The sequence below is a fragment of the Daucus carota genome, chromosome 2 (genome assembly GCF_001625215.2).
Source record: "Daucus carota subsp. sativus chromosome 2, DH1 v3.0, whole genome shotgun sequence".
NCBI lineage: Eukaryota > Viridiplantae > Streptophyta > Magnoliopsida > Apiales > Apiaceae > Daucus > Daucus carota.
In genome coordinates, this window is record NC_030382.2 from 31,769,159 (window position 1) to 31,787,942 (window position 18,784).

Genomic DNA, 18,784 nt, shown 5'->3' on the forward strand with positions numbered 1-18,784 from the left:
AACGAAATACTAATAGCAAAGAGAAATCGGTAAGAGAAATATATTTTCACTCATGTATTTATTTTCACATTTCCTCGTGTTTTTTTTTTTTTATTATCACATTTCCCCTAGTTTTTTGATTGCGTGAAGCCCTTCATACCTGCTATCGTAAAACATTTAAATTTACAAATATTCTAATTTTTTTTAATATCAAATACGAATATTTTAGAACTTATGTATGACTGCATGAGTAAAGCTTTTGCAGGGGTATTTGAGTAATTGAGCCGCACCGTTTGGTGAAAGTTGAAAACACAGAATGTAGGATAGATTCACGGAAGGCAGTTATACATATATTTGTTTCTCAAACGCGTTTTCATTACCATTTTCAATCTCTGTTCCTTGAGGAGGTCTCTGCATCTTCAACTCTTTTTCTTCCTCCTCTCGGAACTTTGATTCTCCTTCTCCTCATCAATGGCGTCGGAGAATCTATCTGATAAAAATGCTGTTTTCAGGAAACTGAAAGCAAAATCTGAGAACAAGGTACCTTTTTCTTCTCATTAATTTCATCTAGATTTTTATCTGGGTTGCTTTGTTTTCAAGTTTTAAGATCTGGGTTGTAGTTATATTTTTCTGGGTTGTTATAGTTTGATCTGATTGTGATTATGTTGTTTTGTAGATGTGTTTTGATTGCAATGCCAAGAATCCAACTTGGGCCTCAGTTACATATGGGATCTTTCTGTGTATTGATTGCTCAGCTGTTCATCGGAGTCTTGGTGTTCACATCAGCTTTGTCAGGTTAGAATTCGGTTATATGTCTATGTTTTCATTTGTAATTTTTGGGGTTGTGTTATTTTTTCTGCATTGCAAAAAGATTGAATCTTTTTTCTCATGTTGTTTTCGATCTTTACTAATTGATGCTTGTTTTATATCTGTTGAAATCTGGGTTGATTTTTATTGTGACACGTGAATTGTGTGAATCCCATGGTTTGATCTGTTGGATCTTAGTTTGGATTTGTTTAGGTAATAAAAACTGTGATCTTTATGGGAGATCTAATTTGAACACTGTGTAATGTAGACTCGTAAAGTATTCAGACAGTTGCTAAACATCCTCGTATTGATGTTTAATCTTTGAGTTTGTGTTATTTTTTTATGCATCCTGAAAAGATTGAATCTTTATATTCATATATCTTTTATGTAGCTTTATTAGTCTGATGCTATTGTTATCTCTGTTAAAACTTGGGTACATTGTTATTTCACATTGTTGAATTCAGTGAATCCCATATATTTGTTGTTTTGAAATTTGCTGGGACTTGTTTGGCTAAGAAAGTTGTGATCTTTATGGGATCTATTATGGACACTGTGTAATTAGAGGTTATACAGTTGCTAAATATTCTCATTTTTATGTTGCATTTCCTTGAAAACTCTATTGCGCCCAGGTCAGTTTTGATTTCTAGAAGCTACTTAAAATTAATTTCAAATTTAATTGTGTTTGTTTTGCTTTGTATTTCCTTTGTTGCATAACATTTCCCTTTGTAGTGTTAGAATTTAATGACAATATAAAGGTGTAATCTGTTTCTCCTATAGTTAAATTGGAGATGTGTTAGTCATCATCCCAAACTAAGTCTTGAAACATAATGATGGTCTTAGTTTCATAATATTTTCAGTCTTGGTTTTTAGGGTTGAGTTCTATGGAAACCATTTTTTATTAGAGAGTAGAGACTTTGGAGACTATATATGTTCTGCTCGCGGGACATTGCAAAACATATTTTATGTACAGTTCTGCTTGCAGAACATACATGGTCTGCGAGGTCTCCAATAAATGTGGTCTCCATATAACTTTTCCCTGGTTTTTATACCAACTTATATTCTGGTTAGTCTCTGTTTTGGTATGGGATTGTTTAATCTCTTTGTGGATAGGCAAAAGATTAAACTTTTACTATCATAAAGGTGTTACCAGATTTATTGAGTTGATGCTCTGCTATTGTCCATAATAGTTATGGTAGAATACAGGTGTCTTAAGCTTTATCCAATGGTAAAGTGTTAACTTTCTTTTTGCTTGGTCGGGGTTTAGACCCGTTAACTGTGATTTTATCAGAAGGGTAAGAGTGCGTACATTGGGACCTTTCCCAGACCCTGCATATGAGGGAGCCTTGAGCCCTCTATGCAGCCCATATATAATTATAATTTATAAATATTGTACACGTGTTAATATAATTATAAGTTTATTATTTATTTAAGGTACTCAATATTACAATATTCACACGTCCTTGTTGTTTTAGCTGCTTAAATGATGTTATGGTAATTTAGATTGTGTAAAGGAACTGACATGTATCTTAGTCAATCAGAGTCATATCTATGATATCCTGTGTGAACCTCCAAATATTTGTGCCCATAGATCAGGAGGGCCAACCTCCAAATGTGTACATAAAGCATAGTTCATCTTTGATAATCATCAAATACGGGCAGTTTAATTGCTGCCCAATGGGGACCATGTTAATAAGAAGCTTCCATAATATGCATGCCTTATAGCTAACTAGTTATGGGAGACAGATAACCTTTTTATTTTGTGTTAAATTTATTAAAATGAAAATAAAAAATTTGTAGCTAAAGAATATGTCATTTACTTTATTGTAATTGACAAAGAAATCGACAACATCATCATTTTTTGGTGCATACATTTCAGAGTTGATTAAATGGGGGTAGTTCCCATCACTACTATTTTTCTTTTGGTATCGTGACCACTTTTTTACTTTGCAAGTATATTATAGTGAAAATACTGTTCTCTTAAATTTATATTAAAAAATTTGCTGTGCAGGTCTACCAACCTAGATTCATGGACTCCTGAGCAGTTAAAAATGATGACTTTTGGTGGAAATAATCGTGCTCAAGTTTTCTTTAAGCAACATGGCTGGACTGCTGGGGAAAAGAGTGAAGCAAAGTACACATCAAGAGCTGCTGAACTATATAAGCAATTGCTTTTAAAGGAAGTTGCCAAAAGTTCGAAGGAGGAAATTGGTCTGCCGGCGTCTCCTGTTGGTCCTCAGTCGGTGCAAGCTGAAGACGGTTTTTTTGATTTCAAAGTACAAGAGACCCCTAAAGAAAGTTTTCCAAAAAAGATTGAAACCCATGATGTACCTGCTTCACAGGGAACCAGAGCTCCTCATTCAGTGGTTGCCAGTTCAGTGAAGAAGCCTCTTGGTGGGAAGAAAACAGGGAAGGTTGGCGGGCTTGGTGCTAGAAAGCTTAGCTCCAAGGTACACCTCATTGTTCTTCTTTGGCTTCTCTGTAATTTCTGAAAACACATCTGTTGTCTCTGAGATATTTGAGTTACAAATTTACTCTTGCAGTTATTGTTATGATATCTAATTATTCACTTTCTTGTCTGACTTCCCTTATTCGTGATTGCAGCCTAATGAAAGTCTTTATGACCAGAAGCCTGAAGAAGCACCCGCAAAAGTTTCCACATCAAAAGGTAGCACCCCACCAGTTGGGCCATCTTTTCCGTCTCGTTTTGAATATGTAGACAACATCCAAACTACAGACAAGGGTACTGGGGGCAACCAAGTAGTTAGCCATGTAACTTTGCCAACATCATCAAGCTTTTTCTCGGATTATGGGATGGATAATGGTTTTCAGAAGAAAACTAGCTCCTCATCAAAAGTGCAAGTAAGTTTATTGACATTTGATAATAATCTTACATGTCAAAGATTTTGTTTTACTGTAATTATAAGTATGTCAATATTCTACTTGCTATCCAGTACCCCACAAACCACAAAACAGTTGGGTCTATAAGATTGCATACTTTGGGAATTTCCCCGGACCCTACTGATGCCAGAAGTCTTGTGCACTGGCGAAGAACTCCTTTCTTAATGATTTCAGCAGCATATTAACAAAGTACTTATATCAAAGTCTATATTTTCATGTTAATAGGATTCGTTAATAATTTAGCAATATAACGAAGACTCATTTTTCTTTAAATATAGAGGGGGAACTTGATTCTGCGTGTGTCCATGTTTGTGGCATTATATCTGATTGTTTAATATATTTATGAGAGTACGATGACAAATTCTTTGAATATAAAGTGGAAGTGCATTACAGAATATGAGCAGGGGATTCTGAGTACCAGATGGGCACCCTTAGTTGTGTTTAATGTGGTATAGGGATGACGAATGTCCTTAGAAGTGTAAACAAATATATACTCATGGTACTAGACTACTTGGTGTAATTTGAGATGCACAAAATGTCCAAGTGCAAGAAGAATCTGGCCCAGAAAAGCCCTCCCCTGTCCTAATCCAGGCCCCTAGTATTTTTCGCTAAGTAGGGATCAGTTTGACTGGTTCAGGGCCTTGAAAAAAGCCCAATAATCAGCCTATTTTTTGCTGAGTAATAAATGGTCATTCTTTCTCAAACTAAATTATTGTTGCCTTGTTTATTTCTTGTTTTAATAATTTAATATACATGTTTGTGTACACACAGAGGCCCCACAACAGACAATTCTTTTTCATAGTGAATTGTTGTTGCCTTATCTATTACTATTATGTATTAATTTACATGTATGTGGTAACAATTACACATTCTTTTAATCAAAGGGTCATTACAATGTAATTATCATTTTTATTATTGTTATCATTATGTTATGTGATCAGGGGATAATACTAGAAATTGGGCACAAGCTTCATAAATTAACCACCGTTAACTTATTATAGTTGGTGTATCTAGCCTTGACCTTGACTTGCATGATTAGAGGAGGATGTGTGTGAAAATTGCCAAAGCTGTAATGGAAAACATATATTAATCTTTCTACATGTTATGGGTTTTTCTAGAGATACCTTAAAGGTGAAGAGTCCTTAAAGAATCAAATATGTAGCATATCTAGTGTTTAAAACAGTCACCTATCTTTCGGCTGGGGTGTCAGTCACCCATCCATCTCTGTGGGGGGTTTACTTTGGTTGCAAAGACTCTTCCTTGGCATCCAATTTCCAAAGATAATCCCAATTGCCACCACATATGGGTTGGAGAGAAATAGGAATGTTATCATTGGGTTTACTTTGTTCGGTGGTCAACCCGAAGCCAGTTGTTTCTATTTTTTCTTTGCTTCTGCAATCTAGGAGGGAGATTGGTACTCCTTCAGGCATACCCTTCCGGTAGGTTACCAGTATCGTGCTTTTGTATATGTAATTTCTTTAACAGCCGTGAGTTGATACAAGTGAATTATTGATGCTCATCTGATACAAGTGAATTGTTGATGCTCATCTCTAGACTATTATTAATTAATATTTTATATTTTCAGATTCAAGAAACTGATGAAGCACGGAAAAAGTTCTCTAATGCCAAATCTATTTCGTCATCTCAATTTTTTGGGGATCAAAACAAAGGGAATGACAATCAAGTTTCCTTGAAGAAATTCTCTGTAAGTACTCATTGTTACTTGTGGATGCCAATCAGCTACTACATCGTTGTGTGATTTAATTTGTACTTGGTTCAGTGTTCGGAATCTACATGTTCTTAAACTTACTTCATTGCTGCATGCGTTTCTTTGTTGGCTCGTATGACGCACTAAACTTTGCGACCCCACTCGATCATCAATGAATCAAAAGTTGCTAGAAACAAAATATCCTTAATCAAGTTGAGATTATTAATGATTTTGCTCACTGGACATGCAGAAGTACATTAGTTTTTGTGACAAATAAAGGTGCTTATGACATTCGTTCCCATCTTTTAGGGTTCCACGGCTATCTCGAGTGCAGATCTCTTTGGCAATGATGATGATGATGATTTAGGTCTTGATCTCACTGCAAGCGACCTAATTAACAAGTTGTCTTTCCAGGTATGTAGTAATTGAGAAGCCGTGTTTTTTGAGCCAGCATAAAAAAAGAAGGAATCATGAACTTGTCATAGAGTAATAAGTATTGTGGCTGATGTCTAGCTTGTTTTTATTCAGGCACATCAAGATATCTCTTCCCTTAAGAATATTGCCGGAGAAACTGGGAAAATGCTTAGTTCCATTGCATCATCATTTATGACCGACATGTAGGATTGAGCGGTCCAAGCACAATTTTTTACCACCAATATTTTTGAAATTTGTCAAGAACATGGAGCAGATATATATATTAAATGTAATTGTAATGGGTGTTGTGAAGAAAAAGAAAGTGTTCTCCCTGATATTCTTTTGTAGAGAAACAAAATATGAGAAAAGGTTTGCTATTCTTTTTATTTTTTGTATTCTTGCTACAGATTACATTTGAGCCTGTGAATGGTGTAGTTAGTTCTTTTTGGCTGCCAGAAAATGTATGTTTTTAACACTTCTCAATACTGTACTTGTTTCATAGTATCATGAACGTAGCTTTTTGTTACATTTTCTTCTGCATACTAAATAAAGTGTAATTATAATTATACCCGATCAGCTATAAAATAATGTTCTAGAAATCGACGACTAATCGGGATTAACCATCGATTAGTTATTGTTCAAATAAATTTCATTTTGATTAAATGTTAATCGAGTCAAAAATCATTTTCAAACTAATCGATCAAAAATAGATCAAATATAAAAAATTAAAAATATATCAAGATTGTACAGCAGTACAAGTAATAAACAGGGATACCTGATGCTAGAGTTAAAAATGGAGTGGGGAAAACGGGGAACCCGTCCTAACCCGCCCCGAATGTGATAGATCCGCCCCACTAATATGGGGAATGGGGCAGTGAAGGAGAATGATTTTCTGCCCCGCCAAAATATGGGGCAAGTATGGTATTTGTTGAATCCCCGCGGGGATTCCCCGCCCCGCCCCGCATATATTTAATATAAATAAATAATTATATTTAATATAATATATTTAATATAATATATTTGTTATATTTAATATTATTATTTTTAATACACAAAATTATAATTTTACAATGTATAACATGTCTCTTTGATTTCTATTATAATTAGTTTTTTGCTTTTAATATACATGTCTCGTATATTATTATTAAATTCTGAAGAAAAAATTACTTAATTTAAAAGTAATTATTTAAGGTGTAATATTATAGAAACGGGGCGGGGCGGGGCGAAATTATATCAAGTCCCCGGTGGGGCAGGGATGGGGATTAAAAATAAATCCTCCCGGGGAATGGGGCGGAGATGGAGCAGGAAAAAATTATGTGAGGCGGGGTTGGGAAATGAAGTCCCCGCCCCGAACCCGCCCCATTTTTAACCCTACCTGATGCCATAAAATCAAACAGACAGAAATCAAAACGTGTGTGTCGGTCCGAAACAAAAAATTGAAAAACAAAAATTGGCGGCCCCTAATATTTTTCCCTCCCACCAAATTTTTTAATTCGCAAGTGTCACAAAATCTGGGGAAAAAACCTCATTTTTCACATTTCCCGCCAAAACAAGACCCCTAATTCCACTGAAAAATTCAATTCAATCCAATATAATCCAATCCTCCTTTCCCACCTCTCTCAAATTTCCTCTTGCTCCATCTCTCCCATCTTTGTATCTCCCCACTTTCCAGAACACCCCAATTTAAAACACAAAAGACCCATTTTGTTTACAAACCCTAGCTTCATATTTCTTGAATTTGATGGATACCCATCTAATAGTTAGCGGTGAGGAGCAAAACCCACCTCCAGATTCACTTAGTTCACAGCAAACCCTTGATGGGTATTTGATCAAAGTACCTCCTCCACCTACAGAAACCCTAGTTAATGTGGACACCCCATTTCCTGTCCCTGATGAATCCGTAAATATTGAAGAAAATGGAAAGGAGGAAGAAGCTCTTCTGTGTCCTTCGCCGATTAATACGTATTCTGGGTATTTATTTGATGATACGAAGCCCTTGAGTTCTTGTTTTTCGACTAAGAAGTCGAGGTCTTGTTCTCCGGTTTTCTTTGATGATAAGGCGCCTATGGTGGTATGTTTAGTGAATTTATGTGCGTTTTGGCTTGTAAATAGATTCATTGGTAATACTTATTCTATTTTGGTAATATTCTTTTTTTTTTTTTTTATGTTGGTTTGATTTTTGGGGTTTATGCAGGGTGCAGGGCTGACAAATTTGGGAAACACTTGTTTTCTTAATGCGATTGTGCAATGCTTTACGCATACTGTAAGGCTTATTGAGGGTCTTCGGTCTTTTGATCATGTTATGCCTTGCGATCGTAAGTACTTATAATAGATTTGTTGGTTTTGTGTTTTAGGTAATAGCTTTAATTGCAACTGTAATGGGTAATTACAAGGTGGAATTTAGTAAAGTGACAATTTTGGTCCGATTTTGTATTGCAGGTAATGTTGATGGATTCTGTTTGCTGTGTTCATTTCGTGCCCATGTTGAATATTCTTTGGCTTCTGTAGAGAGAGTTATATCCCCTTGGAAATTTGTGGACAACTTGAGTTGTATCCTTTATCACTTTCATATATTTCTGCCTCAATTAATATTGTTGTTTTTGTGTATAAGGTCAGAAGTGATAATAGAGGCTGTGTAGATTAATCTTCATATGTTTCTCTGGTGAAAAAACTGCAGTATCATTGAGCTTACGGTCTTAACCCCTTTCCCTATAAAAACATGTTTAATTATGAAGAAAAATGTACTATTGTTTAGATGTGTATTTATATTTCTGGACATGCCCTCAACTGAAAAAATTGATGAAAAATGATAGATGTACTGATCCTTGACCTGGCACCACTAGATTTTTCATCTGATTTCCAGAAGTATCAGCAAGAAGATGCACATGAATTCCTGCAATGCTTTCTTGATAGACTCGAGAGCTCTTGTAGTGATTTGAAGTCAAAGGAGACCACTTTGTGTGCAAATAATGATAACTTTGTCAAACAGGTTTTTGGTGGCCGCCTTGTAAGCAAGGTAATTTCTTGATGCAATGATTAGTTTGTTCTTTGTACTCATTATTCTTTTGCATAAAGATAACTTTTAGTACATGTGTATGACTTTCAGCTGAAATGTTGCAATTGTGACCACATATCTGACACTTATGAGCCTTCCATTGATTTGAGCCTGGAGATTAAAGACGTAACTACCCTCCAGGATGCTCTTGAATCATTTACAAAGCTTGAAAAGATAGAAGATCCAGATACAAAGTTTATGTGTGAAAATTGCAAGGAAGAAGTGTCAATTGAGAAGCAGCTTATACTAGAGGAGGCTCCTTCAGTTGCTTCTTTCCACTTAAAGAGATTCGAGAATGATGGCTCATATGTTGAGAAAATTGACAAGCATGTAAAGTTCCCGCTGGAACTGGACTTGCAACCCTACACTAGCAGTCAAAACAGTGATGTGAGTGCCTTCTTCATCTTCAGTAATATCATTGTGCAATAGAAGAAATCATATGACACGAATTTAAAACATGCCTAAGCAGGAATTTTATTGAAGTCACTTCATATCTGTAGTGAAGATTTTAATGACTTGCTTTAGATTGCTAATTCATAAGCAATAATTGTTCAAACTCATGAAAAAGTATGACCTTTAAATGTTCTCTAGAATTAATGAGTTTCCCATTAAACTTGTTTGTTAAAGACTGATAAATGGAATCTGTTTTGAGCAATTAGTTTAAGATTATTAACAATGTTATTACACAATAAAATTCATAATATTTTATAGTGTATTCTTATATGCTTATTGTATTTCTCTGATGTCGTACTATAATATGGATGAGTCAGTGTAATGATGAGTGTTATTAAAAGTGCGCATATGTGAGAGATGTGATGCGCCTTCAATGATGCACTTGCTTTTATGCGCAATTCAAAAAGTGCAAGATAAGTGCACTTTTGTGAAGAACAGTCAGTATATATCAAAAAAACCTACACACCCTTGCAGCAGCTGATATAGATAGATACAAACCAGATATGCATACAAGAACGAGACAAAGATTCAACTCATCATGCTTTTGTGCGCATATCGAGTTTAATAACACTGGTTATGATTATACAATCCTGCTTGCATTTATAAGATTATCATGTAATTTGTGCTATTCTGTTAGTATGCCGCAGTGTAATAATAATATTATCCTGCTTGCATTTTATAGGTTTCTAATTTTCTATGTACTTTTTGGTACATACTGTTTATCTAGCAAGCTTATTTTTATGCTATTGTGCATATATTTGTGATTAGATATCATTCATAATATTGGCATTTTTCCGATGCTTAATGAAATTTAAGCATACATATGCTCACCGGTTGTGGATTAATAGTAGTTTTGTGGTCTATATTTATATTTGATGAGCTGATGTCCAGAATTTTCTTCTTAGGCTGAACTGAAGTATGAACTATATGCAATTGTGGTGCATATCGGATTCTCTGCTACTTCAGGGCATTACTACTCTTTCATTCGTTCTGCCCCAGACACTTGGTACAAGTTTGATGACTCAAGGGTGAGCACACTTTTCCTTTAGTTTAGTGCTACCTACCTTATTATTTGATATATACTGACTGTTTCTTCTTTGTTCCTTGAAGGTTGTTCGGGTTCGAGAAGAATTTGTTCTTTCACAAAGCGCTTATATATTATTTTATGCAAAGCAGGGGACCCCCTATTTTTCGAGTTACTTGGAAACTATAAAACCCTTCTTAGATCCACATGGTTACGAAACATCACCCAAGTCGGTCTTAGATGATGTAGACATCCATATGTCATCTCCCAATATTGCAACTACTTGTAATGATAAAGTCAATGAAAGCAGTAATACTGCTCATGAAAATGAGTATGCCAGTGTATCAAAAGATGACCAGGGTGTTGGTGTTACATACAAAAATGAGGTTCATGAAATGAGTGGGGTCAATTATGCCATTGATGAGAGCAGTGACAAAGATGATAGACTTGGAGTGGACACCACATTGCAACCTGGAACAAGTATTCCAATGAAGGATAACGGTAATGGAATGAAAGTGTTTTCACCATCAGTTCTTCAAGAGTATGATGCTACAAGCAATGCTGATAACCCTCCTCAAACGCCACCAAGATCATCAAGCCCAGATATTTACAAAGATGAATCACCAGGTATACAATGTCTTCCTATAAATTATAATTTGGAGGTCTGGCTGCATCAATTATAATACGAGGTTAAAAAACTAATATTGCTAATTATGGTTTGAATTTCAGAATTTAAGTTATACATCCAGCCTAGTCATCGGAAGCTAGTAAACCAAGTCTCTAACAAAAAGCAATTAAAAAAAGAGGTGGAGAGTGCTGAATCTTTACAGGCACGCAGATTGTTGAAAACAATGCCAGGCGGAAGGGGAAAGTCATTGTTGGCTGCCATGGCAGGGCAATTTAGTGAAGATGCACAGAGAAATAAAAAGAGAAAAAGAATGCAGGTGACTCCAAATAAATATGACAGTCCTTCAACAACTCAAAGAAAGGATGGCCTTCGTTCTCTAGCGCGGCCATTGGCTGCTGCATATTCCCGTTGATTAGTTGCTGTTGTGGATAAATATACATGTCTCGTTCAGCTTGCGTAGATGATATTAGAATTTCCATGAGAAACTCTCGTATAACCAAATCTTTCGAGATACACTGTTTTATTTTGTTCCTTCAGTTGGGAAATAATTGAGTAGCTTAGTTTGTTTTGTCGCAGTAGTCTTCTGGGATGTGGCTGTTATTGGTTTTTAGAAGTTGAAGCTTTAGATGATAACTAAGATGATATCCTCCTTTTTGCAAATATTGAACTTGTTATTTTGAGGAAATGAAATTCTAGTAGGCTTATCTTGGCTGATTGTCAGCATTGTTGTTAGATTTACAGGATCTCAAGTTAAATGGCGCATCTCATTACTGCTATGGACTTAGTTTGAGGGAGGAGGGAACTGTAGCCTTCCACATCAAGAAGTCGCTCACACTCTTCACTAAGCTTGCTGCTGCTTGATTAAAATTGATAGTGATGACTGATGACTCACGGTCTTGTGGTGTTGTCGAGTTTAAGTTGGTGCTGTTGTGTTGCTGGTATTGAAACCGTTTGGCTTAATTTAACGGAAGTGCTTGTTGCTCATAAGTGTGAAGTTTACAAGGGAAAAAGTAACTTTTTTATTTATATGTCTGGATAATTTTTTTGGTATACACAACTTATCAGATTTACTTGTACGATTTTTATACAAACAGCACCATTTATGCGATTTTTTTGGTGAAGCTTATTGTGGCGACAGTAACGCTCCATTTTCAATGAAAAAGTGCTGCACATTCCAATATGTGCCGTCCTAATTTGCCATTGTTGGTAAGAGATCCGTGCGGGTTAACCGTGTCTCATCCAATATTAAATCTTGTTTCATCATGAAACAAATTAGAATATACAGCACTGTTCATTTCTTTACCACTTCTCGTTTCTGAGTCGATCAATTAACTTCTACTCGCACAAAATTTTGATTTTAAAGTATAGCTAACCTTGACACATAAGACATCGAAACAAACATCCTAGGACACTGGAGGTGCTCTTTCAAAGTTAATTTGTCAACAAGGTAAAATTCATACAGAGAATCTCAAACCAAGAAGGCATCCTAAGAATTTGCTAAAACCAATGCTTTAGATACAGACATTGCCTAATCTTGGCATCAACCATCTCACAACTAGGAATTCTCTTGTTTTTACAGCCTCTCTGTCAATAATTTTCAGTAACTCCAAACTCTGTACTCCTGTATATAAGGACTTCAAGTTTATGCACCAGTTCCTTTTGTCATCTCGCTCGTTCTCTGCACACGGTTTTGTCAGTTCTAACCCAGCCGAGAGAGAATTGAAAACGCGAGAGATGTTGTCAGCTGCAATATCATATCAGGAAAAGGGAAAGACACCAAGGACTTTCTCAAATAACAAGAGATCGCTAGCTCAAGCTTGTATGTTTCAAAATTCACCAGGCTCGTACGATCTTCCAAAAAATGCTATCATTGTAATGGACGGATTGAAGTACCCTTCGATGGAACTGCTCCAGTGGGTGCTTAGGAATGTGGCTTCTGACGGTACTTGGACCATTACTCTCCTTGAAGTCATGCCCTGGCTCAATATCCCGCGTAAGTAAACTACTTATTTTTAGTCCTAAATCATTACAAACACTATCAATATGGAGTCTTTTGGTTTTATTGCTCAGTGTCTTGCAAAAAATGGTCTGAGGATGTAATGACTGACATTCACAATCTCTGTCGAAACTACGGGGTGGTTCCACAAGTCATAACTCTGATGGGCTATCCTCTGCGATCACTTGTTCTTGAGCGCATAGCAAGTCTGAACCCGACCTTGGTTGTCGTTGACAGGTATGCTTATGCAACTATATCGATCATAATTCTAAGACGACTAGTACAAACTCTGGCCATAATTCTCAAACCGAACTCAATTACATTAAGCTTTTATGTCTGTGCAAAATTAGGCACCATGACAGGAAAGACACCGAATTCTATGCTGAGAAAGTCCCCTGCAACATTGTGGCGATGAATGATGACGGAGAATATGACATGATCAAGGCCCGTACTCGTCTCAACGCCTCTGAGGATTACAGTTTCACTGGACCGTCGCCTTCGCCAGCACCTACTCCGGAGGTGATCATCAATTCGGAGCATAGCATGAAAAGTATCAAGCCAAAACTTACCATAAGCTTTACCAGAGACAAGAAAATGAGTTTTGGAAGGAAGTAGAGAAGATTTGGAGCTTATTACCTAGCTGCTACTATGTATGTTGCTAATTCCTCAATTTCTCTCAATGGATAAATGGTTTGTGAGCACTGGCATCACAAGAACACCATTCTTCAATAATTCGAACTATTTCGTGTATAATATCATAAATAAGTGAATTAGCTTTAAGTAAGAGTGTGTTATCTAATAAACCACCTAGCTCCATGTCAATTTCAACTTGTAACAATGTATTGTTTGCTCTTATATATATACAAAACTACAGTTTCTGTTACAGTTATGCGCCAGTTCAAAGCATTGTTCAAGTTACTCTTCGACTATCCGATTAATCTCCGATTTGTTCCAAGTCTTTACCGATTTATAACAGATTTGGCAATAGTAGTAAATCAGGAGGAATTATAATAAGTACTCCATGAATTGCAACATAGGATCAAGACATCCTGATTTACAATACCAAATAGTCAATAAATAATCAAATAAAACTCCAAATTTTAGTGAGGTAATCATTATTCATACTATATCCATGCATCATGATAAGTATTATTCTCTCAAGGCCAAGGGTAATAGCCACCATGGCCACCACCAGAGCCTCCACCGCCCCCACCAGCATATCCCCCTCCTCCTGCACCACCACCTTCTCCACCGCCACTCCCATGTCCACCACCAGGACCGTAACCACCTCCGCCCCCTCCTCCGTGACCACCTCCTCCACCATGCTCACCCCCCGTCCCATATCCGCCACCACTGCCACTACCTGCACCTCCGCCATAGCCACCTCCAGGTACGTATCCACCACCACCTCCTCCACCACTACCACCACCACCGCCACCTCCATGTCCTCCGGGACCATATCCCCCGCCACCACTCCCACCACCTGCACCTCCTCCACCTCCATATCCTCCTCCATGCTCACCACCAGTCCCATAACCACCTCCACCACCATTGCCACCTCCCCCACCATATGCTCCTCCATGTTCACCACCAGCCCCATAACCACCTCCACCACCATTGCCACCTCCCCCACCATATGCTCCTCCATGTTCACCACCAGTCCCATAACCACCCCCACCACCATTTCCACCTCCCCCACCGTATCCTCCTCCTCCATGTTCACCACCACCGCCGCCATTCCCACCACCATGTCCACCGCCGCCTCCTGCACCACCACCTCCATATCCCCCACCTTCCCCATTGCCACCACCTCCTCCACCTCCACCATATCCGGGGCCATGTTCCACTCCACCTCCATAGCCATTTCCACCACCATTCCCACCACCTGCACCACTTCCATATCCCCCTCCATGCACCCCACCACCACCATAGCCTCCCCCTCCACCACTACCACCCCCTCCACCACCTCCACCATAACCCGGGCCATGCTCACCTACACCATAACCCCCACTACCACCACCACTGCCACCTCCTCCTCCACTTCCATATCCCCCTCCATGCGCCCCACCACCACCTCCTCCCCCTCCACCATTGCCACCTCCACCGCCACCTCCACCAAAACCCGGACCATGCTCAGTTCCATAGCCAGCACCACCACTACCACTACCTCCACCACTCCCATAACCAAAAGCGTCATGATCACCACCTACAACACCACCATAGCCTTCTTCAACAGAAAGGAGAGCTCTAGCAGCAGAGCATAATGCCACACAAAGTAATATACAATAAACAACACCAAGAACTTTGTGCATAGCCATTCTCATGTCTAAGTGTCAAAACACAAAAGATGTACGAGCAAGAAATGTGATCGGAGTGTGAATATTTATAGACGCGGAGTAGATTTCGAATGACAATAGAGAGACCATGTCAACGGGACAAGGAGTTGTTGAAGCACATGCAAAAAGGAGATTTGTTCACTTAGACATGCAACTCCCACTTTCATCCTCATCCAATGTTATTGCGCACCCACGCCACCATGCTCTCATCTCTCACTCAAATATAACTAGCTACCCTATGCCTATCCTATGTATCAACTGCATGCCCATTGTTATGCTTATCACTGTGTGTGTATATTTGAAAATGCTTCATTGTTTTGATTGGAGTGAGTTCTGTATTTACGTAAATAATATTAATTATAATATTATTTCTTAATTGTCATCCTATTTTTAGCGAAAATTTGTACCTAATTAATAATTAATATGTATATAAATTATAAAGTGCATGATGCGTATTCTCTAGCAATCTCATCATTATATAAGATTTACTCGACCATTATATATAATCACTGCAGTTTGAAAATAGACCCTTAATTAATTCAATTTATCATCAGCACAGACCACAGGGTGAAATCACGATGGCTTAAAAATTAAAATAATTGACTCCTTTGAATATATGTCAAGTAACGAATCGCTGATTCTATATGGTTTCAAAAGGATAGAGTTAGGTTAATCGTGTGTCACATAGCACATCGATCGTTAGTATACGAAACTATAAACACCTAGCACCAACTATGAATACTTTATAAAAAACTTCTTCTTTTTCCATTACTATTAGAGGCATTATCTTTTCACAAAAGATATTGCTAATTGATTCTCCCCCTCTTTTTGATACGATCACTAACACAAATTTAAAGATCAACGAAGAGCACCCATCCTAAATTACATCATCTATCCGTGAATAACATCATCCAACCATTCCATCAAATTCATTTCAGGTTTTATTAGAATCTTACCAACACTCCAGGGAGGTTCAAAAGAATTCCAGACAATTCAATACTTAGACTAGTTCTACATCCCATCAAATCCCATTTTTGCTAATTAACCTGTTTGGCGTGACACTACACCAATTTTGGCCATTATTTTTTCCGCCTTTTCCGTCGTAATTAGTACCATTTACGACGGAACGTTTCCGTTGTTTTTGCTGGCGTTTGAAGTTAAAAAAATGACCGGCAATTTAAATTGTGTCGCAAGTTATCACTTCCATCGTAAGGTCATCCACGTGGACCCCACTGCTCAATTTTATCAGAACACAATATATGACGAACAAATCCGTCGTAATTTCGACGGCAACGAAAACCATTTTATTTTCATTTATTTTTTGGCTTTAATTAGGTAGATATGTTAACTTACGACGGAAAATTAAAACTTATAATTCTCATTTATTTTCCTTTTTCAAAACAGATATAATTATATGAACTTACGACGACGTAATTATGACGAAAAAAAATCATTTTATTTTCATTTATTTTTTGTCTTTATGGAAACGAAAACCATTTTATTTTCATTTATTTTTTGTCTTTAATTAGGTAGTTATGTTAATTTACGACAGTTCGTTACGACGGTTTTTTTCGCGGGAAAAGATTTATTATATTTTATTAGGTCGCACCTGAAATCTAGTGAATCATACGACGGAAGGTTGGTATGTCGTAAGTATTGACGAGAACATATGACGAATAGTGGTTTTCCGTCATAAGTTTTGCGCTTCGTCTTTTCCGTCGTAAAATATCCATCGTAATTGGCCAGAAGAATTGGTGTAGTGTGACAACAGTTTTTCGCTGAAAAGCATGTGAAAAATTATCTGATTAATTTAAAAGCAGTTTTTTCGAACAACAGCTTTTAGTTGAAAACTTGATTTTAGAATCTAAAATCAGGTACTCCCCTACTTTCAGAAAAAGCTACTTTTCAATTTTTGCAGAAAACTGTTACAGATTTCATTATCAAACCTCATCAAAAACATTATTATTTTTTATATTATAACCCAAGAAAAGTAAATATAAAAGAAATTACCAAACAATTATCTCATTTTTATGACAGCACCTTGAGACGGCAAACCTCTTTATCTATTTGTTTGTATTTTATTTTGTATTTATTAGTTTGTACTAGAATAAACTCTGTATACATGCATGTCGTCGTCTTAGTTAGCTAGCTAGCCACCACTTCCCTTCAAGCATATAGTAGACCAGTACAACATTAATTTATCTTTCAGATATATATGGCATCACCGTGCTTCCACTTCCGTCTCCAATTACTCAAAATCTAATCAATGACTTCTCTAGTACTTGATCAACACTATCCCATATAACTTGCATCGTTGTTATCCACACAGGTCTTCCTGTTGTTGATAAAAACAACTAAACAAGCAAGAACGAACTTCAGATTCAAACAATGGCACACAAATACTGGCCGAGTAGAGTGAGTCTTATATTTACACGGCACAATACTAAAATTGCTCCGGCTAATTTTACCTTTATTGTTTATATTTACCCCATGACTTTTTAAATTGGACCAGTGACTTTTTGCATAAATCGAATGACTGGGTTGCTAATTTTAAATCATACTAATATTTTTGAAAAATATATTTATTTAAATAATTCAAATAATATAGGGATATTTTGTGATGAAGATATTGGTGCAATAAAAAAGAAAGTTACTTTGGAACTTACAAATCTTCACAATAAGTAATTGACATCAAATGCATGTATAGGTCGAAGATGACTCAAGATGGAAAAGTGGAGAAGTAGAAGGCAAGATTGGTGGCCAAAGACTACAAGTAAAGATAAAAGATTGATTATGATGAGTTATTTGTTCCGGTTGCAGGAATTGAAATCATAAGACGCCTTTTTATTGAAATTGCTACTTGGAATCAATGGAAGATCTTTCAGATGGACATAAAGTCAATATTTCTAAATTTTAATTTCGAAGAAGAAGTTTACATCGAGTAACCTCCATAATATATATAGTAAGGTCAGAAAGATTAAGTCGACTAAAAAAAATATTGTACGCTCTCAAATAAGTTTTGAGAGCATGGGACACACAGGTGGATGAATATTTCTAAAAAACTGGTTTTATGAAGAGTCAATATGAGCATGCATTCTACACAAATATAAATTTAGGGAGAGATATTATGATTATTTGCTTATACGTGGACAGTCTTTACCGGCAACAACCCAGATAAATCGGATGATTTTAAGACAATTATGACTAATGAATTTGAGATAACAGATATTGGTCAAAGGTCGTATTTTTTGGGAGTTGAATTCAAGCAAAACAAAGACGACATTTTTATATCATAGAAAAAATATGTTTAGCAGTTTTATGGAGGTTTAGAATGGAGGAATGCAAGTTAGTCAGCATGCCAGCAGAATAAAACATAATGTTGAGGGTTGAATCAACGAGAGAGCAGATAAATTCGACATTGTTCATAAATTTGGCTGGAAGTTTGATTTACCTAACTTCCACGCATCCATATGTTATATATACGGT

General features: G+C 36.8%; 4 protein-coding genes across 5 annotated transcripts; 3 read left to right on the top strand and 1 right to left on the bottom strand.

The window, feature by feature from the left end:
• The first annotated feature begins 278 nt into the window (after positions 1–278).
• On the top strand, positions 279–6,334 carry LOC108209962 (probable ADP-ribosylation factor GTPase-activating protein AGD8). Of its 2 annotated transcripts, XM_017381181.2 has the most exons (7): positions 279–519; positions 656–774; positions 2,795–3,233; positions 3,388–3,645; positions 5,270–5,389; positions 5,702–5,806; positions 5,921–6,334. In XM_017381181.2, the coding sequence occupies exons 1-7, from the start codon at positions 451–453 to the stop codon at positions 6,011–6,013; spliced, it is 1,203 nt and encodes a 400-aa protein (XP_017236670.1). In that variant the 5' UTR covers positions 279–450; the 3' UTR covers positions 6,014–6,334. The 2 variants fall into 2 exon arrangements, with proteins under 2 accessions (XP_017236670.1, XP_063943231.1); XM_064087161.1 differs by lacking the exon at positions 5,702–5,806 and having other exon boundaries at positions 304–519; positions 5,270–5,318; positions 5,923–6,192.
• A 990-nt stretch (positions 6,335–7,324) lies between these two features.
• LOC108206596 (ubiquitin carboxyl-terminal hydrolase 20) lies at positions 7,325–11,680 on the top strand. The gene is made up of 8 exons (XM_017376949.2): positions 7,325–7,877; positions 8,001–8,121; positions 8,246–8,356; positions 8,650–8,822; positions 8,913–9,248; positions 10,220–10,342; positions 10,425–10,965; positions 11,068–11,680. Exons 1-8 carry the CDS (start codon positions 7,548–7,550, stop codon positions 11,376–11,378), a joined length of 2,046 nt encoding a protein of 681 aa, XP_017232438.1. The 5' UTR covers positions 7,325–7,547; the 3' UTR covers positions 11,379–11,680.
• Positions 11,681–12,614: 934 nt separating this feature from the next.
• LOC135150613 (uncharacterized) lies at positions 12,615–13,845 on the top strand. The gene is made up of 3 exons (XM_064087162.1): positions 12,615–12,959; positions 13,037–13,199; positions 13,313–13,845. The coding sequence occupies exons 1-3, from the start codon at positions 12,701–12,703 to the stop codon at positions 13,575–13,577; spliced, it is 687 nt and encodes a 228-aa protein (XP_063943232.1). The 5' UTR covers positions 12,615–12,700; the 3' UTR covers positions 13,578–13,845.
• Positions 13,846–13,967: 122 nt separating this feature from the next.
• On the bottom strand, positions 13,968–15,562 carry LOC108207359 (glycine-rich cell wall structural protein 1.8). Its single transcript, XM_017377809.2, has one exon. The coding sequence runs from the start codon at positions 15,284–15,286 to the stop codon at positions 14,120–14,122; it is 1,167 nt and encodes a 388-aa protein (XP_017233298.2). The 5' UTR covers positions 15,287–15,562; the 3' UTR covers positions 13,968–14,119.
• Between the last annotated feature and the right edge of the window lie 3,222 nt (positions 15,563–18,784).